This window comes from Alosa alosa, chromosome 21, assembly GCF_017589495.1.
Source record: "Alosa alosa isolate M-15738 ecotype Scorff River chromosome 21, AALO_Geno_1.1, whole genome shotgun sequence".
NCBI lineage: Eukaryota > Metazoa > Chordata > Actinopteri > Clupeiformes > Clupeidae > Alosa > Alosa alosa.
The window spans coordinates 17878881-17901805 of record NC_063209.1 but is presented as its reverse complement, the minus strand read 5'-3'; the positions used below and the strand labels follow the sequence as shown (position 1 = coordinate 17901805).

At 44.1% G+C, this 22925-nt stretch overlaps 1 protein-coding gene across 1 annotated transcript in view; it reads left to right on the top strand.

Annotated features, from left to right (window-relative positions):
- Window positions 1-22925, top strand: part of pkp3b (plakophilin 3b) — a 60078-nt gene that overhangs the window by 33164 nt on the left and 3989 nt on the right. The window contains exons 8-14 of the mRNA XM_048232187.1: window positions 13916-14090; window positions 15044-15161; window positions 16268-16432; window positions 17036-17215; window positions 18034-18187; window positions 18570-18765; window positions 19504-19591. Of these exons, the coding sequence (XP_048088144.1) occupies window positions 13916-14090; window positions 15044-15161; window positions 16268-16432; window positions 17036-17215; window positions 18034-18187; window positions 18570-18765; window positions 19504-19591 (1076 nt within the window). The remainder of the gene's footprint in view (window positions 1-13915; window positions 14091-15043; window positions 15162-16267; window positions 16433-17035; window positions 17216-18033; window positions 18188-18569; window positions 18766-19503; window positions 19592-22925) is intronic.

Here is a 22925-nt window from a genome sequence, read left to right as displayed (position 1 = left end):
ACAAGTCACAGTGACATAAGGGGGCGCTATGGAGTTCCTGGGCCAAGCCCAGTGCCAAGGCTTTTCCCCTGTGTATTCACGGTAACTCTTGACGTGTGTGCCAAATTTCATGCGTTTTTACCCATGGGAAGCACCTCTTTTGGCATCACAATTCATCACATTTTAGTCCGCACAAAATCCCAAATACCTCACTTCCTGTTGGGCGTGGCTAATGCATTGTACATACAAAAAGTTGTTCAGCTTGGGAGATACACACACCTACCAAATTTGATGTGTCTAGCTGAAAGTATGTACCAACCACTGCATCAATCACCTAAAGGGGCTACTGAGTCCCTGGGCCATACCGAGGCCAAGCTCTTGTACCTAACTGCTTTGCGTGACACCTGATGTGTGTGCCAAATTTCAAGACTTTTCACCCTAAATATAGCCATAGCGGCAATGGCGGCCCAAGCACCTCCGCGGCCAAACCCATGACATGTCGAATCCAACAAAGCACCGGCGTGGTGCGTTTGTGAAATGTACATATTTGATGTGTGTGCTATTTGTTTTTGTATTTTATTTTCTGCCACATGTACTTGCTTGGCCAGGTGGTGGCGCAATGCAAGGCAGGCCCATTGGGTGTCATCATAATCATAATATATATTAACCTGAGAAATTTCAGACCATTCATTTTAAGCAAAGAACATTTCTGATACACTTTGTGGTTGGCCAGATGGTGGCGCTATGTTAGGCATGGAAATTACACATGTGAATATCATCACAATAATGATATCCAGTTTTTTTGTAAACGTTCAGATCAATCACTTAAGGCATTGTCCATTTTCTGGCACATTTCCTGCTTGGCCAGATGGTGGCAGGCCCATTGGGTGTCTGGATATCATCATAATCATAATATCTATTAACCTGAAAAGTTTCAGACCATTTATTCAAAGCATAGAGCATTTCTGGCACATTTCCTGCTTGGCCAGATGGTAAAATTATCATCACAATAATGATATCCGATATTTTATAAAGTTTCAGATCAATCACTTAAGGCATTGTCCATTTATGGCACATTTCCTGCTTGGCCAGGTGGTGGCGCTGTCAGGCAGGCCCATTGGGTGTCTGGATATCATCATAATCATGATATCTATTAACCTGAGAAGTTTCAGACCATTCATTCAATGCACTGTGATTTATGACACATTTCCTGTTTATGTGGTGAGATATTAAAATCATATCAAATATATAACTTATCAAAAATCCCTTCACAATTTAACATCAGCGACATCTTGGCATAATATTTGCCAAATTTCAAATGAATCTGACAAACCGTCTAGGAGGAGTATGTTCAAATTGATCATATGACATCAGTATAATTGTCATTCTTTCTGTTGCCAGTTGGTGGCGCTATGCCAAACATGCATTATGGGCATGTGAATATTATCATTAACATGGTCTTCAATGACCTGTGAAATTTAAAACATTTCAAGCCATGCATGGTGAATTATGACACATTTATTGTTTATGTGGAAGGGTATTAAAATTAATAATTTTGCCATTTCGTCAAATTACAACATATCAAAAAAAAGCTTCACAATTTATAATCAGGAACATCTCGGTGTCATGTATACCAACTTTGACATGAATCGGATCAACCGTCTAGGAGGAGTACGTTAAAATTGATCATGTCCACAACGCACAAAATCTCAATTACCTCACTTCCTGTGGGCGTGGCTAATGGCATGTTAATACAAAAGTTGTTTGTTTTTTTAGGAGTTACATACACCCACCAAATTTGGTGTGTGTATCTAAAACTATATGCCAACCACAAGTCACAGTGACATAAGGGGCTATGGGGTTCCTGGGCAGCCCCCAAATTTTATCCCTGTCTATTCACTGTATCACTTGATGTGTGTGCCAAATTTCATGCGTTTTCACCCATGGGAAGAACCTCTTTTGGCATCATGATTCATCACATATTTCATCACATATTAGTCTGCACAAAATCCCAAATACCTCACTTCCTGTTGGGCGTGGCTAATGCATTGTACATACGAAAAGTCGTTCATCTTGGGGAGATACAGACACCTACCAAATTTGGTGTGTGTAGCTGAAAGTATATGCCCACCATGGGATCAGTCATCTAAGGGGGCGTAAGGGGGCGCTAGCGAGTTTCTGGGCCATACCCGGGGCCAAGCTTTTTTACCTAGCTGATTTGTGTGACACCTGATGTGTGTGCCAAATTTCAAGACTTTTCGATTATGTTAACCACCTCAAAATATTTGCCAACAACGGGATCAGTCACCTAAGGGGGCACTAGCGAGTCCCTGGGTCACGCCCGGGGTCAAGCTCTTGTACCTAACTGCGATGTGTGACACCTGACGTGTGTGCCAAATTTCAAGAGTTTTCGACCATGTTAACCACCTCAAAAACAGGAAAGCAAAAAAGTAGAATAACAATAATAATACTCTATAATAATAATAATCCTTACAAAAACAATAGGGCCTTGCGCCCTTCGGTGCTCGGGCCCTAATAATAATAATAATAATAATAATAATAATCTTTCCAAAAACAATAGGGCTTCGCACCTATTGTTGATGATGTGTGTGTGTGCAGGTCGTGTGTTATCTGTGTGTGTGTGTGTGTGTGTGTGTGTGTGTGTGTGTGTGTGTGCAGGTCGTGTGCTCGGGCCCTAATAACAGTAATAGTAGTAAAGTAATTGTAGGCTGTCACCTAATTATAATATTAAACGATTTATGTATCGACTATGACTTTTCTGCTGCTCAGTCTTTATCAGTTCCTCATCAAATAAAATAACCCTTGCCTATCCCATTTCAATTAGGCAGCACTACACCACCACGAACAAGCTGTCATTAAGATTTTGCGTTTAGTAGGCCTACAACTTTTATGACGTGACGTTTCTTGGGCATTTAGCTTCACCATCACATCAAGTTGTAACGTATGCGCAATGCTCATCTAGGCTATGGATTTAAGTGGCTTAAAGGCAGCAAAAGTGGGATATAGTGCAACTGCTTCCCCAAAACAATTCCTCCATAACTGTGTATTTAATCGTTTGATATGTGGATAACTTTCAGTGGACTAAACAAAAGGTAAAGAGGTAAAGGCTAGCTGGTTCGTTATATGGCGAAGCATATAGCCAACTTTGTTTGCAGCAGTGAAGCTGAGTTTGTTGTTAACATTGTTGGTAACTGTCAGAGAATTTAACCCCAACATATAGATACAAGAACCACAACACTAGTATGGCTTTGCCCACAAACTCTGGTACCAAGAGGAGAGCCTGCTAATGTAAGGAAGAATTCCTCACACCATCAGTCTCTGACTCTGCAGCCCAAAAGCTGTGTCTTTTATTGTACAGATGCACACAGAAAATAGGAAGCAAGACATAGCGACTTCATTGTGACATACTCTTATCTCACCCACACACAGACAGGGTGCAGTTCCTGTCTGTCTGGGTGCACACTTAACTTGTACTCTCTGTTCTTAGAACTAAGCACAACATTTAACTTGAACTCTCTGTTCTTAGAACTCAGCACAACAATAATTCTGCTTACACAAATGGTTATACAATGATAATAATAATTTCCTTACAGTAACGTAAACGTTTCTTCAGTTAGGAGCAGTAGCCTACTGTTTTTTTATGTTGCATTCATTTTCATGGGCAAAAGCTAGCTAGCCTAATATGCATGAGAACCTATATAGATTTGAGGGAGCTGCAGCTGCATCAGCACGGTCATATTTTAACACAGCAGGCACTAGCCCAGTGAAGGATCGTGTAAACCCCATCCCCAGAAACCAGTTTCAAACCAAGCTTGCGCTGATATGATGCATGATCAGATCACTGATCAAATTGCTATTTTCTGACAGGATGAGCACAACCATGCAGGTTCTCTGAATCTCAAGCTTAGCCAGCATCTTAATGCTGTATTCACAGCACGGTGAATGACAAACGGTGACAAAATGCTGTTGTTTATGAGTTCATAGCCTGGTTATAAGGACCACATCACGTTTTATGTTATTATGATCACTCACATCGCCTTACCATGGGGTAACTGTGTAGGTAATGCTACGTTTAACTTCACATGCCCACCATTACACTGGAGAGATGTTAGAAAACTTTAAAACTTTTTTTTTATTCTCCCGAGACGCTAGCTACTTAAGGTAGTTCGCTCATTATCTCAGATCAGTGAAGAACTACCAGAGAAAACGTTGGGGAGAAAACTCAAACAAGTTAATGTAAGACCATACCTGTCAACACTCCCGTTTTTCCCGGGTTCTCCCGTATTTCAAGGTCATCTCCCAGCACCCTCCCGTTTTGTTATTTCTCCCGGAAAACTCCCGTAATTTGCATGGCCATCAAACTTCATTTTAAAGGGACACCAGGCAACGTTTTTGTGTTAATTACTCATCTTCGTAAGTCGGTATATGGTTAAATGACTCATTACAGGGCGAATGAAGACTCTCTCGCCCGCCCCTACTGCCTGTAGGAAGAATATCCCGCTTGCAAGTTCAGTGTATCGTACCCGGCGACCGAAGCAGTTTCAGTTTCCATCCTGCATCCACAGCACAGAGGCAGGCTAATGAAACGCTTAGCGATTGTTGCAAACGCGGTGTATAATGGCAGAGCCGGGCTAAGAAGCAGCGAAAACCCTTGACGGAAGATGCAAAGAAAAGGAAAAGAGCTTCAGACCGAGCGAGGGGGAGTTTCGTAGAGAAAAAGCATCAGGCTTGCCTGGTGTCCCTTTAAAATGATTGATCCATTCATTTTTTCTGTTAGTCTGACATCTCTCAGGTTGCCAGATTGTGTATGAACTACACCCTACATATACACGATCACTTACTTTCAATTCCAACCGTTTTGTCATAGGCAACCCAAGACAAGGGTTCCAACCTGGCAACCCAAAACAAGTCTCGCAAGCAAGCGGGCTAGTTGAATAGCCTACTCCAGAACTAGCTGTTGTCAAATTATTGGCAATTTAAGTGATTAACACATCACATAAATTGTTATTGAGTGTTGTTGATACACAATTGGCAACTTGTGTCCTCGGAACCGAATCTGACAGTAAGTTTTGGAAGTAGGCTGCAGGCAGGCAGGCTGGTGGATACTATTCTGGCATGCATAGGCTTTCGGTAAGGTAAAAGCAACGACCGAAATGCAGTGTTGAAACACGTGTATGAAACATGTTAAATATGCAAACACTGATCCGGTACAAACACTGACTGCAGCCCCCCCCACCAAAAAGAAAAAAAATCTCCCGTTTTTGGAAAGCTAAATGTTGACAGGTATGTGTTAGACTTAGACTAGCTGTGTTACAGTTTCTCGTTGCAAAATTAAAATCTCCATGTTTTATGATTTGTAGGGTCTGGGCACGTTCGCAGTGCTCAGTCCAAGGGGCAGGATAATCGGTTGTCTTTCAAATTCCCTCTGCACGCAATAGACCTCTCCAGAATAAGTCCCGCCTCCGTAACTTCCGTATCCATCCAACTTCCGGGCGTCGATTGTCTATGGGAAATAACATTGTGTTTCGAAATTTCATACCGGTAAAACATCTGTAGGTAGCGAAGTAGAAAAAAATGGTGGGCAGATTGGCCTACACACTTCTGCCATCTAGTTTCGACTGGATTTTTTGATTGTCGGTGCCGTTTAAGTAGTAATAAATCCAGTGGAAACTAGATGGCAGAAGTGTGTAGGCCAATCTGCCCACCAACTTTTTCTACTTTGTCACCTACAAAGTTTGACAGGTACGATCTTTCAAAACGCCATGTTATTTCCTATAGACATTTGACGACCGAAGGTTGGATGGATACGGAAGTTAGGAGGCGGGACTTATTCTGGAGAGGTCTATAGGACAACGCTATGAGTCCCATGCGGAGCTAGTTGGCTAGTTCAAACTAGTGGTGGGCCTGCAAAATTTGGTATTGATCCGATACCAAATACATATAGGGTTCGTATTACCGATACCAATATGATACTTTTTTCACTTTAAAAAAAATACTTTTGTGTAGGGGAGAGCAGGATGTCATTATTTCTGAGGTGAATGAATGATCAATTCTTTAGGCAATATGTTTTTATTAATTTATTGAAGTGCACAAAATTATTAGTTATTAGGCACTGTAGAATAAATGCAAACCAAATTGTACAGCCTTTTTAAAAAATAAATAAATAAATGACGATTAACAAAAATCTCACCTTTTTTTTGGTTTTAATTTAGCCTAAATATAGCAGGTCACATGAGCAAAAAATACTATGTTTATAGATAACACGTTTCAATGGGCTGCATATATTATTTGAATGTCTGATCTATAGGCCTACAACAAAATGTGTGTGATTGCTCAACAACAATCATGTTTATTTACTAGTTTATCAATATATGCGGTAATGATGGACATGTTTGACTAGATGGAAGCAATCAGGAGTGCATGATAGCCTATATGCAAGCATATGGACGAGCCAGTTGTTATCTTAGACAACAGCTCAAAGGTGTTGGCCATGCTAGACAATGGACATTATATCAGCACACCGTTAGGCTGTAAGCCTAAATAACAAGTGCACAAGTTGCACAAGTGTTATCTAATTTTAGAAGGGGCGCGCGGGATAAGTAAATACAGGTCTAAATGTAAGAATTAAAGTTCGTCAGGTTGCTCAGCTTCGCGATGTCTTATTCTTGAGCAATCACACTAACTAATGCTGAAGACGCGATATGACATGACTAACATAATATTAGCCTACTCTTACAAGCTACCTGGGTATTCTCTGCCTCTCTGAAATGACTCTCCCAACGAACTCTGTCTCTGTGGCAGGGGTCTGTAAGTGGATGGATTTCCCTCCTCATTTCTTCGTTTTTGTAGCTCAGCATTTTCCTTGACATGTGTTTTTAAGTGTTTGTATAGGTTGTAGTGTTGCCACAGTATCGAATGCTCTTTTTACACGTATCACAAGTTGCAGTACTATCATTTAGTGCCGTAAAATAGCTGCACACAACACTTCTCTTCCTCTCGGCCATCCTGATCTCTCATTCTATCAGGAGTGAGGTTTACCAACGTTCCTCAAGCACAGCTAAGCTAGCTGGCATCCGTTACACTCACCCCCCTAAACCTCACTCCCGATCCGGGTCACAGCACCAATGTAACCTGCGTTGTGTTGAACCTGCGCGATTCAGCCCTGCACACGGCCAGACTCGAACCCGCAAACAGCAGCACCTCGGATCGGGAGGCGATTTTTTGAGTGCTGTGTCTCCTCATTAGAAAGTCTCTGGGTTTACCAACATTCCACAAGCACAGCTAAGCTAGCTGGCATCCGTTACACTGGCAGCAAATTTGCTGCCGCTAGGGTGCGTCTAGATTTCTAGGCTACTTTTGTAGGCTACACGCAGTCTCAAAAACACTGTTTATAGCTCTTGAGTCACATACTAGGTCATTTTTTTTATAACGATAATTTAGATAGGCCTAGGCTACACTTATGGGGTGGGTGCTATCGCGTTTTCTAAAGAATCTCCCATCTTGGTTTTGTACAGAAATTAATATTAAGTGACACATACGTAAAAGGGAAAAAAAAGGTCACCTTCCGATATTTAGCAGGCTACGGTCTGGAATTTAATTTAATATTGTTGTAATGGTAGGATAACTACACAGTTTACACAATAATTACACTGTGTTATAAATATTGTATATCAATGCATTTATTGTCTGTCAATTACCCAAAATTGTGTCACTGTCTCTCATTGAACAGTAGCTTATTTAATGCATTCTAATCCATTGTTAATCACTTCCGGGAACTTTTTGAAGTTTACATGAACCACGTGACCTTAACGAATTTTGAACACCCATTGTCGCAACTCTACCTTTAGAGTTGCTAGAGCTAGCGGCCAGCCCAACTCACCCAGCCATACCATCCATTCTCCTGGCAAATGTACGATCACTGGACAACAAAAACGATTACATACGACTGCTGAGATCAATACATCAATACATACAGTGAGTAACTGCTGTCTGCTCGTCTTCACTGAGACTTGGTTAAATGACAACATTCCGGACTCTGCTGTACAACTGGAGCAGCTAGTATGCTATCGAGCAGACAGGGCCATTGTAAAGGGAGGAAAATCACGAGGAGGAGCAATCTGTGTTTACATCCGTGACGAATGGTGCCGAGACACTGTAGTAGTATGAAAACACTGCTCACCACTGGCGGAGTTTATGATCATAAAGTGCCGTCTTTTTTACCTGCCAAGGGAAATTACTGCGATTCTGCTAGTCGCAGTATACATCCCGCCTACCAACAATAACAGCGATAGGAACGCGGCTCTTAGTGAACTGTACCAGGCTGTCAGTGAACAACAGACGGCACACCCAGACGGTTTCACCATCTTCGCTGGAGATTTTAACCATGCAGATCTTAAAACTGTTCTTCCAAAGCTACACCAGCATGTTGATTTTCCAACAAGAGGAGACAACATCCTGGACCTGGTCTACACTACACACAAATGAGCATACAAAGCCACCCCCCTTCCCCACATCTGACCATATCACTGTTATGCTAATGCCCGCATACAGACAGAGAGTAAAAGCAAAAAAACTGGTTTGGAAGCAGGTAAAAGTTTGGCCTGAGGGAGCCTCCGATGCTCTTCAAGACTGCTTTGACACAACAGACTGGGAAATGTTTAAGCAGGCAGCCACTTACAACAACCAGACAGACATAGAGGAGTATACAGACACTGTAACCTCTTACATCACCAAGTGCATCGATGATGTGACCCACACAAAAGACATAATCACTCGGGCTAACTGGAAGCCATGGCTGACAGGTGATGTCCTCAGGCTGCTGAGGGCCAGAGACAAAGCCTACAGAGCTGGAGATGAAGCTGGCATGAGAACAGCGAGAGCCAACCTGTCCCGTGGCATCAAGGAAGCAAAAAAGGAATACACTCACAAGATAACCACCCACTTCAAAACAGCAGGAACGACAAAGCCTATGGCAGGGCATTCAGGCCCTCACGGACTACAAGCCCGCCCACAGAGCTGTGAGAGCAACATCCCTCTGCTCAACAATCTGAACCGCTTCTTTGCTCGCTTTGAAGCACAAAACAGCACTTGCCCACAGAAGACCCTCCCCCACACACGAGCAGCCCCTGTGCCTCTCTGCCAACAGCGTGAAGAGGACACTTGCTGCTATCAACCCCCGTAAGGCAACAGGCCCAGACAACATCCCAGGTTGTGCGCTGAAGGACTGCGCTGAGGAGCTTAAGGATGTCTTCACAGACATCTTTAACACTTCCCTGAAGCAAGCCATCGTCCCATCATGTTTCAAAGCTGCCACCATCATACCTGTGCCGAAGAAAACTGCTCCATCCTGCTTCAATGACTACCGCCCCGTGGCACTGACACCCATCATCATGAAGTGCTTTGAGCGGCTTGTCATGTCACATGAAATCCATTCTCCCCCCCACCCTGGACCCCTTCCAGTTTGCATACCGAGCCAAACGGTCCACAGAGGATGCAATCTGCTCTGCCCTCCACCCAGCCCTCACCCACCTGGAAAAAAGAGACTCATATGTGAGATTGCTGTTTATAGACTTCAGTTCTGCATTCAACACTATAATACCACAACAACTCATCAAACTTGACAAACTGGGACTCAGTACCTACCTCTGCAACTGGCTACTGGACTTCCTCTGTCAGAGGCCTCAAGTAGTACGTGTTGGCAACAGTATCTCAAGCAGCATCACACTGAGCACGGGGCCCCCCCAGGCTGCGTGCTCAGTCCGCTGCTCTTCACCCTGCTGACGATGACTGCAGACTGCAACCTACAGCAACAATCACATAGTGAAATTTGCTGACGACACAACTCTGGTGGGTCTCATCACCAAGGGCAACGAGACTCAATACAGGTTGGAGGTCGACCTTCTGACCACGTGGTGCAGGGACAACAACCTCCTGCTGAACGTCCAGCAAGACCAAGGAGATTGTTGTTGACTTCGGAGAGGTCACACCCAACACCTGCCACTGACCATCGACGGTGCTGTGGTGGAGAGAGTGAGCAGCACCAAATTCCTGGGGTGCACATCAGTGAAGAACTCTCCTGGACCACCAACACTGCATCACTGGCGAAGAAAGCTCAGCCCGCCTCTACTTCCTCACGGAAACTCAGGCAAGCAAGTGCTCCACCAGCCATCATGACCACATTCTACCGAGGCACCATTGAGAGCATCCTCTCCAGCTGTATCGCTGTGTGGGGCGGAAGCTGCACTGAATACAACAGGAAAGCCCTGCAGCGCATAGTGAACACAGCTAGAAGGATTATTGGTGCTTCACTCCCCTCCCTGAAAGACATTTACACCACCCGCAAGGCGACCACAATTGTGAGTGATGCAAGTCACCCCGCTCACAATTTGTTTGATCTACTGCCCTCTGGGAAGAGGTACAGAAGCCTGCGCTCCCGCACCACCAGACTCACCAACAGCTTCATACACCAGGCTGTTAGGATGCTGAACTCTTTCCCCCCTCTCCCCCCTCCACCCTCAGCTACATAACATCCTGGACTTTGGACCCACAATGGCTGCCTTGCACTACTCCACTTGCACTACTCCACTTGTACACTTGCACACTTTGCACACTTTGCAACTTGTTGTTGTTGTCCTGTTGTCCTGAAAACACAACACACTTCTGCTTCTCTTACATAACTTGCACCGATATGCTACTTGCTTACTTAGGTCAAACACAAACAGAACTACCTCAGCCATTTATTAGCCTGACTTTGCACTATTATATTGACTGTCTATGCACAATTGCATAATTTCAACCCAATTTTGCTGCTCTTATTTCTTCATTGTATGTGCCTTCTTATTTACTTTTTATTGTTTACTTGAATGTTATGTTTGTCTGTGGACTTAATTGGTAAAATATGTCTTGTCTCCACCGTGGGATAGTGAGAAACGTAATTTCGATCTCTTTGTATGTATTGGCATGTGAAGAAATTGACAATAAAGCAGACTTTGACTTTGACTTTGAAATGTCGACTTTAAAACTTTTTGTTTTTATATTTTTGTTTGTCCCCAAGTTACCATTAGCTCAATGTTATTTTCTGTGCCTCAGGAAAAGTCTTGGAACACACGTTTGTTTATGCAGTTGAAAAGGTCTACACATGGAATGCATATAATTAGGAGATATCTAATGGTAATAAGTTATGTCCTTCCTCACTAAGAGCTTTGTGCTTTACTGAGACTGGACTAGCGTGGCAATGACACTTGTTAGGCCAGTGGTTCTCAAATGGGGGTACGTGAAGGCACTCCAGGGGGTACGTGAGATTTTAACCCTTAGAAGCCGATTGACGCAAAGTGCGTCAAAAAACACACCCTTTCTTCTCTGTTACATTGCTCCGCAACTATTCATAGCAGCGAGAAGCCTTTATTGTGTGACAGAGCAGAAGTGGGGCTTTCCAACGAGACCACGCACTTGTCATGAAATTAAATCAAATTGCATCATATTTACAGTCTCTGCGTTCACATGCGCACCTATTACTCTCGTTTGAATTACTCCACCTTGGCAATGATATTGCCAGATTCAGGACAGTCTGCCCTACACACACATGAAATGCATGTAGAGAGCTAGCTTGCTGTGGTGAGATACATGTCAAAATATAAGATTTTTTATAATACGCTTTTTATATTTTAATTCTTTAAAAATCAAAATAAAATCAATGCTAGTACTAATACATGAAATGACAGATCTGGATAGCCTAGACTCTGCCGGAAAAAAAACAATATATAATATGTGTGTGTGGCACTTACAATGACCAGAATAAATCCTTATGAATAAAGGTAGTGAAAATGCCCTAAAAACAGCTTAGGGTACTAAGGGTTAAAATATAGATATATTTAAAAAGTAGAATCCATGCAAAAATACTTAAAAAAAACTATTATTTAATAAATATTTCAGGAAAATATAAGTTGTATGTGTATGTGTATGTGTTTATTAGTTCCAAAGTTTAATAAATTAGACACTGTTGGCACAGTGAGCTGTTTTAAGTCTTTTTTTCTCAACTAAAAATGCTTTGCGCTGGTTAGGGGGTATTTGGCTGAAAAAATATTTCACAGGGGGTACATCACTGAAAAAAGGTTGAGAACCACTGTGTTAGGCTACTGTGGACACTAAAGGCACACAAATGTCCTGTGTCTGTGTAATTTATGTGATAGCTTTGGAACAGTAAATATTGGATGTCATCATGACAGCTTCTTCACGATCAGCCCCAATCAGGGAGTTTACTTCCTGTTCTGGGTTTCATATGGAACGTATTGGAGTATAGTTATCAACAGGAGAGGTCTTTGAACTGTTTCTCTGGGATGCTGATTTGATTCTGATGGTGTCCAGTCCAATTTGTAGGGTGTATTTGAAGGATGTTGCTGTTAGATCAGACACATCATTAATGATTCATCCACTGACAGTACAGCATGAGTGATTTAATGTGTTGTATAAAAGGTGCTGTAGTCATGATTTATGTGTTGTGTTGCTCCATAAATTCCCTCAACACGTGGTTCTAATAGTGTGTTTGCCGTGTCTTGTCCTTGCCCTGTGGCTTTGAGAGGAATCAGATGTGGGAGTTTTGTGTGTGTGGTGTGTGTGTGTGTGGGGGGGGGGGGGTGGTGTGAGGTGGCTGTTTCAGCTGGGCCAGTTCCCACACAGCAGCAGCCATTGGAGCACACCTGCTCCACACCTAGTTCTGATACGGCCCTAATCTGGCTCTGATCTGGCTCTGATCTTGCTCTGATCTGGCTCTGATCTGGCTGTAATCTGGCTCTGACCTGGCTCTGATCTGGCTGTAATCTGGCTCTGATCTGGCTCTGATACAGCCCTGATCTGGCTCTGATCTGGCTGTAATCTGGCACTGATATGGATCTTGCGTTGCTCTCTTCTCTCTGATGAGTTTAGCTTAATTTAGTTTTGCTGGTAGATTAGTTTAGCGCTGTGGCCTTATAATGGATATGACCTACTGTAAATTACAGCCCTGATCTACTCTAAAAATAGCTGATGTAGATAAAGGTTGCTGATATTTAGCAGTCATTTTTTATCCAAAACAACACAGACTCACAAAAGCGCATTTGAGAATCAAACCTGTACTGACCGCTGTGTGTTTCTAAGACAGATAGATAGTTAGATAGATAGGCATGTAGATAGATAGACAGATGGATAGATAGATATGACCTGAATCTAGACCTAGACCAGATCTGGCCCTGATGTGGCCTTGATGTGGCCTGATGTGTTTTATGTGCGTGCCTATAGAAAAGAGTTCCCCTGGCCTGGCCAGGGGATGTGTCCCCTGGCCTGCTCCTGGTCTTGTTCTCTGAGTTTGCTGTGTCAGCTGTGTGTGTTCAGATGTTGTTATTTATTGGACTGGGTCCACCCACAGCATGCTTACCATACAGTAGAAGCTTTAACAGACCCCCCTGAGAGAGTCCAGCTGCTTCAGATGAAGAGCTCTGTGCTGCCAAAAGCTGAGTGTTGGGAGTTTCTCAAGCTCTCAAAGAGTCATATGTCTATCTCCCTCTCTTCTTCTCTCTCTATCTCTCTCTTTTTCTGTCTCTCTTTCTCTCTCTGTGTATCTTTCTCTGCTCTCTCTCCCTCTCTCTCTCTCTCTCTTTCTCTCTCTCTCTCTAGTGCCCCCTCTGTATATCTGTATCCCTCGCTCCTTCTCTCTCTTCTTCTCCCTTCCTCTCTCTTCCTAAACTCTTCTCCTCTCTCCTCTGTCTTCAAACTGGTGTTCTTGTGTAAGTTTCCCTTCACCTTATTACTTGTGTGTAGTGTCCTGGTATACTCACCTGTGTATGGCATGCAGGTATATACGCACATGTGTATGGCATGCAGGTATATACGCACCTGTGTGTGGTGTACAGGTACATACTCACCTGTTTGTGGCATTACTCAGGTATCCTGTGGAACCTGTCGTCGAAGGACAACCTAAAGGAGAAGCTGGCCAAAGAGACGCTGTCCGAGCTCACAGAGAAGGTCCTGGTGCCGCTGTCAGGATGGGGCGACGCAGGGGTCATCCAGCAGACTCCGTCTGAGGCTGACATCTTTTACAACACCACCGGGTGCCTGAGGTGAGACACACACACACACACACACACACACACACACACACACACACATTCCACAAATTATTTTGTTCCCCTCATTGTTTGAAGTAACACATTGTTGACATACAGACACTCCCCCTTAAGCTTCAGGCTCATGTCTGTGCTAAAATGTCAGTCTGTAAATCCATGGCTGATAGGCATGGCTGATATGCATGCTCTCTCATCCATCAAAACAGTACCTTGCTGTCACCCCTCCCCTGGCACATCACTCAGCACAAGCACCATTGATTCCCTTTAAATGAAAGAGCAATACAAAGAGCACATATCACATGTGTTAAAAACTAACAGTGCCATCTCGTTTATAGTAGAGGACAATGGCAGTACAAAGAGCAGATACCACATGTGACAAAAACTAACAGTGGCATCTCCTTTATGGTAGAGGACAATGGCAGTACAAAGAGTACATACCACACATGTTTGAAGCGTTTGAATCTCACACCTTTTTGACTGCCTAGCTGTGAAATAGGCATACCTGAGCATCATTGACAGATAATCTGACATTTCAGAATGTGTTTGGGCGTATTCTGCAGCAATTAACTTCCAATATAGACCCTTTCAACAATAAAAACAAAAACAATGCTTGAACATTCTATTTGGGTCCCAATCTACTTCCTCTGCATTAAGATAACATATGGAATGTTAAAAGGAAGCCTTGTGGGGCCAACTATCATGCTGATAATGGAACTCTCTTGAAAGGGTCCATAGTCAATGGAACTGGCTACACCAGACGTGATAGCGGTGCACACTTTCAAATAAATTAGACCAGTCTTCTAAAACTATTTTTACGTTCTACAAACGGGAGCGCTTTAATAGTGGACCGTGTGTAGCCCGGCTGTTAAGACACAAATGTTTGAACCAATTAAGAGGCTTTCAAAATAAAAATATTTCTCTCTCTCTCTCTCTCTCTCCCCATTCAGAAACCTGAGCTCGGTAAGTGGGAAGACCAGGCAGCAGATGCGAGAGACTCGTGGGCTGGTCGATTCTCTCGTTGCCTACGTGCAGAACTCTCTGGAGGAGGGCAAAGCTGAGGACAAGGTCAGCTATAGCATACTCAACCCCTATATGCTCATCACCTATAGTATACTCAACTCCTATACTCATCACCTATAGTATACTCAACTCCTATACTCATCACCTATAGTATACTCATCCCCTGTATGCTCATCACCTATAGTATACTCATCTCCTATATGCTCATCACCTCATATATATTGCCATATACTAAGATTAGATTCAATTTACACATATACTTGAATATATGTTTAAACATCTACATACATATTGCTATCTAGATGGGTATTTGAATACACATCTACATACACCCATGTCCTGCTGTGGTCAGTGTGTGTGTGTGTGTGTGTGTGTGTGTGTGTGTGTGTGTGTAAGATAACTATTTCACACATATCTTGTGAATAGCACATCCTGGGTAACTATCAATGTGACCTGCATGGGCAGGTGTGTGTAAATTGATCCTTTGCCATAGTCAGATTTGTTCTGGTAGCATATAATGTGTCAGTCACACTCAGTTTGGCAAGCAACCACCTCTATAAAACCATCACCTATATAAAATACTGACAGGTTAATGGATCAGTGCAGGTGTATCAACCGACCCAAACTGAAGGGCCTGCACACACATACACACACACACACACACCCACACACACACACACACACACACACACACACACACACACACACACACACACTCTCTCTCTCAATCTGCAGGGCCTACTGCACCCACACTGACAGTGCTTACTCAGGATGTTTCCCGGTAGTGAGAGAGAGAAAGACAGGAGTCTGTATATGTATATATTGAATGTGTGTGTGTGTGTGTGTGTTTGCCTGTCTGTCTGTATGAGTTATGACTATAAGTTATGATCGTCCGCATCTTTACGGGCGTCTCTTTGGTCTCTGTGGTCTCATAGCCAGCATTCCTCTCCAACTGACAGGAACACACTAGTGCCCTGGGGACCATTCAGAGAGTCGTCTTCACTTTGAAAGAGATGGACTGTTATGATAAACCTCACACACTCCACTCCTTATAGTATGTGTTTCCCTGTGTGTGTGTGTGTGTGTGTGTGTGTGTGTGTGTGTGTGTGTGTGTGTGTGTGCGTGTGTGTGTGTGCGTGTGTGTCCCTCAGGGCGTGGAGAACTGTGTGTGTGTGCTGCGGAACCTGTCCTACCAGCTGTACAGCGAGCTGCCTCCATCAGTGCTGTTGCGTCTGGAGGGCCCCACCAGGGGGCAGGACACCCAGGAGAGCACCGCCATCGGCTGCTTCACACCGCAGAGCAAGAAGGCCAAAGAGGTCAGTCACAGAGGGCAGGCCAGGAGTTTACTCAGAACCACAAGGTCAAGAGGTCACTCACAGAGGGCAAGCCAAGAGGTCACTCAAAAACCAAAAGGTCAGAGATGTCAGTATGACCAAAGAGGTCAATCTCAGTAGGCAGGTCAGAGCCAGAAGGTTAAGAGGTCAGTTACAGCGGGAAAGTCAGAGAGGTCAGTCACAGCAGGTGGGTCAAATAGGTTAGTCAGAAGGGCAAGGTCATTGAGGTCAGATGAAAAAAGAGGTCAATCAGAACCAAAAGGTTAAAGAGGTCACAGCCAGAAGGTCAAAGACATCAGAGACATAAGACAGGGCAAAGAAGTCAGAACCAGGTCAGATAGAGCAGGAGGGTCACAGAGGTCAGAGCCAAAGGTCAGAGGTCAATTGGCAGATAGCAGCATAGCAAAGGCCTAATAATTTGGTCGCCATAACCACAAGGTCAAAGTGTGCAAGAAGGAGGTCAACATAGGAGGGTCAAAGAGATCATCGCAGGAAGGTCAAATAGATTAACGAGTGTGTGTTTGTGTGTGTGTGTGTGTGTGTGTGTGTGTGTGTGTGTGTGTGTCTGTGTGTGTGTCCCAGCAGAAGAACCAGGAGTTGTCCACTCTGTCGGAAGTGGCCAGACAGCCCAAAGGGGCAGAGTGGCTGTGGCACCCCCTAGTGTTGGGGCTGTACAGCCGCGTCCTGCAGGCCTGTGAGAACAACGCTGCCACCAGGGAGGCCGCTGCCGGAGCCCTACAGAACGTCACCGCCGGAGACAGCCGGGTACGGAACCGCAGCACTAAACCATGGGTTCCTAATAGTGCCATGCTGTATTAGGTGTGCATCAGATGCAGCTGCACAAAGACAGGGAGAGAAATGAAGAGAGAAAGAGAGGCTTTTTTACCACACACACACACACACACACACACACACACACACACACACACACACACACACACACACACACACACACACACACACTCACTGACCCCTGTCTCTCTGGTGTGCAGTGGGCATCTGTGTTGAGTCGAGTGGCTCTGGAGCAGGAACGTTTGCTGCCAGTGGTGCGGACACACACACATCCACACACACACACACACACACACACACACACACACACACACTCACTGACCCCTGTCTCTCTGGTGTGCAGTGGGCGTCTGTGTTGAGTCGAGTGGCTCTGGAGCAGGAACGTTTGCTGCCAGTGGTGCCGGACACACACACATCCACACACACACACACACACACACACACACACACACACACACTCACTGACCCCTGTCTCTCTGGTGTGCAGTGGGCATCTGTGTTGAGTCGAGTGGCTCTGGAGCAGGAACGTTTGCTGCCAGTGGTGCCGGACACACACACATCCACACACACACACACACACACACACACACACACACACACTCACTGACCCCTATCTCTCTGGTGTGCAGTGGGCATCTGTGTTGAGTCGAGTGGCTCTGGAGCAGGAACGTTTGCTGCCAGTGGTGCCGGACACACACACATCCACACACACACACACACACACACACACACACACACACACACACACACACACACACACACTCACTGACCCCTGTCTCTCTGGTGTGCAGTGGGCATCTGTGTTGAGTCGAGTGGCTCTGGAGCAGGAACGTTTGCTGCCGGTGGTGCTGGACCAGCTGAGGACCCAGAGTGACGTGGAGCTGCGCTCCCTTACAGGGCTACTGAGGAACCTGTCCCGCCATGGCCGCAACAAGGACGACATGGGTGAGGGAACACACACACAAACACACAACACACAGATACACAAAAACCCACAACACACACACACGCAGATACACACAAACACACAACACACAGATACACACAAACCCACAACACACACACGCAGATACACATAAACACACACACACACATGCAGATACACACAAACACACACACACACACGCAGATACACACACACACGCACTCACACACAAACACACAACACACACACGCAGATACATACACACACACACAAACACACAACACACACACACACACACGCAGATACACACAAACACACAACACACACACACACACACACACACACACACACACATACAGTACACATACACACTCACTCACTCTTTCTTCTTGACCCCGGCAGCCACTAAGGTGGTGAACATCCTGGTGACTAAGTTGCCAAGCGACGGGCACCAGAAGCAGCCGTCTGGTGAGGTGGTGGTGAACATCTGCGGCACGCTCAACAACCTGGTGGCCGGCAGCTCGCTGGCTGCCCGGGACATCACCTTCTTCGGAGGACTGCCCAAACTGGTGGCCATCAAGACCTCCCACGACAATAGGTACTCTTCTTTAGGTGTATTTCTTGTATCTTCTTTCTTTCTTTCTTTCTTTCTTTCTTTCTTTCTTTCTTTCTTTCTTCTGTTATTATATTTCTTTCTTTCTTTCCTTGGTAATCTTTTTCGTCATCTTCCTCGTCAGCATTCAGGTATCGTAGAATTTGTATGTGCTTGTGTTACAACTTCTTGAGCTGTAACAACCACCCATGTTAACTATTAGTGAATATGGATTAGTAACTTTTCCTTTGGTCAGTCAACAGCTGGAGTGAATGTGCCATTATACTAAATGACTAGCAGATGTTTACTTACTGACAGTTATTTATAAACAGACCATTGTTTACATAGTGTATGGGCAGGACACTACGTGGGACATCACCCACCCCATCTCTATTTTATTCCAATCTAACATCAGATCTTATCAGTGTTACCTACTCCATAAAACGTTCCTGTATTTCATAAAAAAAACGGTCCTAAAAAAAAAACTATGATCCCGTGCATCATCCATATTACTTTCATACTTTAATTTCTTGTGTTGTTAAATGGCAATTTTTAATGTTAATAATGTTGTCTGTGATGATTTTAATTGAGTTCTTTTTATTAACTGTTAACATTATTGACTGTGTTAGTGTTGTGCATTTTTTGTTGTGCTGTTTGCTATTTTGCTCTTTGCACTAGCTGTTGTTATTGTTGTGTTATTGTTGATGGTGTTGTGAACTGTTCATGTGTGTGATGTGTCCCCAGCCCTGGGAAGCTGAAGGCTGCCAAGGCTGCCTCCACTGTGCTCTCAAACATGTTCCAGTATTCCAAACTGCACAAGGATTATAAACAGGTGAGATAAACAATTATAGATAGCCTATTTAAAGACAAAAGAACAATTAAATAATTTACTGGACATCACGTATTGTATTGACTGCTTTGAAAGATGCTTTCTTAAACTAGCCTAGTTGTAACAGATTGATTGGGCCATAGAATTCTTTGAGAATCCCAAATGTAATTTTCTATTTTAACGCGGGTCCTGCAGCTGTGGGCCAAGTTAAACTTTTAAGCTCCATCATCGGAAGGGTGAATGTCGAGGAAGGCATGGTATTGGACACATTCGGTGCACATTTGGAAAATGTAATAAGTGATGCTGACCTGCCAGTTGGTGAAACTACACTTTAATGATCCTCGTGGGTTTGTGTCCAGGAAAATGAATGAAGTTGCTTGGGAACTGCTTTTAAGCGCAAGGCAAACTTTACGCACCGACCGACATCTTGCCCGATATGCTCTGCGTTTCCAACACTACAAAACTCCCAGTCGGAGAGCGTGTGTAGCCTATTAAAAAATATTTTATCCCAAATGCCATCAGCATTCTTAACCAAACTTAGTGACAACATGCATACCCAACTGAGCTGTACAGCTATATTTAAACTTATTTATTCATTTTCTATAGGCTATGTTTCCCCTTTTTTGTACTGTACTTGTTTTAATTATATCTTCAATGTGTCTGAGATGTTGTTTGTCCATCTGTCTGGTGAGCCAAACACAAATGTCCACTATGGTGTAGGCTACCTAGCCTACATTAAAGATTTATTTTATTCTATTCTAATCCACCATGCGTAATGTAGGGATGGAGAATGCTTTTCAAGTAGCCTATATTAGGATTCAGCTGAAAAACTTTAGCGCTCTTGAAAAACTCGTTTGGAAAAGAATGGATAGGCTATCATGTGATGTCGTGGTCTTATCGCCCGGTGAATTGCACGGATGAAAATTACATTATTTTGTGCTTCTTTGTCAATCGGACCTTCGTCAAAATGAAACGCCATTGTGTGACCAGTGTAAAAATAGTGGCCTGATTGAACATGCACTGAAATAACCGAACATAATTGAACATAACCTGAACAAAACCTACCCCCTACCAGGTTAAGTTCAGAGCCTATGTTACCATAGTTACTTACATAGCCTGATCATTTTTGAGCTTTCTGGAACTGAAATCCCAGGTTTATCGTTTACTCTGGGTTTACATACCCAGTTCAGTTCAGAGCCTATGTTACCATAGTTACTTACATAGCCTGATCATTTTTGAGCTTTCTGGAACTGAAATCCCAGGTTTACCGCTAACTCTGGGTTAACATACCCAGTTAAGCCAGTAAACCTGCTTTCTGGAATACCCCCCAGGGGGGTATTCCAAGTACGTGGTTTTGTGACAAACCTGGGTAAGTTAACTCAGAGTAAGTGTAAACCTCTTACAACAAGAGCCCTATGGCATTGTTTTGTAAGGAGAATGAAGCCATACAGCTCTTCTATTAGGAGGTTTACCACTTACTCTGAGTTAACTTACCCAGGGTTGCCACTAAACCACATACTTGGAATACCCCCCTGAAGCATAGTGATCAGACTAGGCCTCCTGGGTACAGCAGGTATGTGTGTGTGTGTGTGTGTGTGTTTGTGTGTGTGTGTGTGTGTGTGTGTGTGTGTGTGTGTGTGTGTGTGTGTGTGTGTGTGTGTGTGTGTGTGTGTGCGTGCGTGCGTGTGTGTTAGTGTGTCTGTGATTGTGTGTATGCGTGTGTGTGTGTGTGTGTGTGTGTGTGTGTTGACTGAAGTATTGACAGTCTGAAACGTCAGGAGTTTGTTGGTGTGTGTGTGTGTGTGTTTGTGTGTATGTTTGTGTGTGACCAGATCTAGGAGTCCACAGCCGTCCCCTTTGGGACATATGGCAGCACTAGTGTAGGATGTTACTCCTGCTATGATATTAATGGAGTAATACATATTATGGGGGTGGATTAATATGCCTTTGATCACTGTGTGGCCCTGAAGTTTTGCAGGTATCATTTCATCCATCATATGTTGGTTCACTTGGAGGATAAACACAGGAGACTATCAGAGATGATAAGGCGAGAGGCAGTTCAGAGAAATGACAGAAAAGAGAGAAATCTCTAAAAGGTCCTTTTTAGAATCAGGGAGTTGGTCATGTTGCTATCACAGCAGCCCTCTGCATGGTAAACGCCTTTCCAGAGGCCCTGGCGCTGCTACAAGCATCAGCCCATGTTTGCGTTAGACCTGCACAAACACTGACTCTGAGCTAGTTAATTATTATCTCAGGTCTGGTCTTTATCTGTCTCAGGCTCTGTCCACAGACACATACACACACACACACACACACACACACACACACACACACACACACACACACACACACACACACACACACACACACGCCTGGCAGAGATGCCTTGGTAGACTGGGTGGAGAAGTGGGCGTTGGTGATTCAGAGTGACAGTAAATATCCCTCTTTCTTTTCTTCTCCCACTCTCTCTTTTCTCTCACTCTTCCTCCTCTTCTCTCTCTCTTCTCTCTTTCTTTTTTCTTTCTCTTTTTCCTCTTCTCTCTTCTTTCTCTCCCTTTCTTCCTTTCTCTTTCTACCTCTCTCTCTGCCTCCCTCCCTCCCTCTATCTTTCGCTCTTTTTCTCTCAGTCAGCTACTCGTGCCTTACTGGGCAGTGTTGTAATTCCAACACACATGTCAGATGCAGTGTTTAGCTGTGTGTCAACAATGTGGTGCCACAGCATTTCCCAAACACCAGAGGGTCGTAGGCTACACGTTACACATTCTTTGTCCATGTGGCTCTGCGTCCTGAGTCACAACCACAAGATAAACATTAGCTCAAGGGAAAGACTCAACCCACTGACTTCACTAAAAAACTACCATTTCTTTGTCTTTACTGGGTCTTATATTATATTACGCTGGCTAATGTGTCCTGCACGTGAACTTCCTGTGGGATCATTTCTGTGTGTACAGTTTTGTATTCCTCTTGACCAACTCTATAATCAGGAGACTGCCATATGGCTATCATATGGTAGTTGTTGTGTATGTTACAATACCCTGCTGAAAGAAATAGCTAGAAACCAGCTTATGCTGGAAGCTAGTTTCAGATGGTTTTAGCTGGTCTTTGCTGGTTTTCTTCTTGCTCTTGCTGCTGTAGCTGGTTGGGCCACCAGGTGGACATGCTCCATCTGAGGTGATCATGCTGAGACCATCATGCTGGTGTGACCAGCCTATCATGTGGGATACAGTTGGTGTAAGACCGTCATGCTGGTAACCAGCCTGCCAAGCCTGACATTGTTGGTGTAAGATGGTCATGTTATCTTTCTAGAATGATCAACATAAGCTGGCATGGCCAGTTA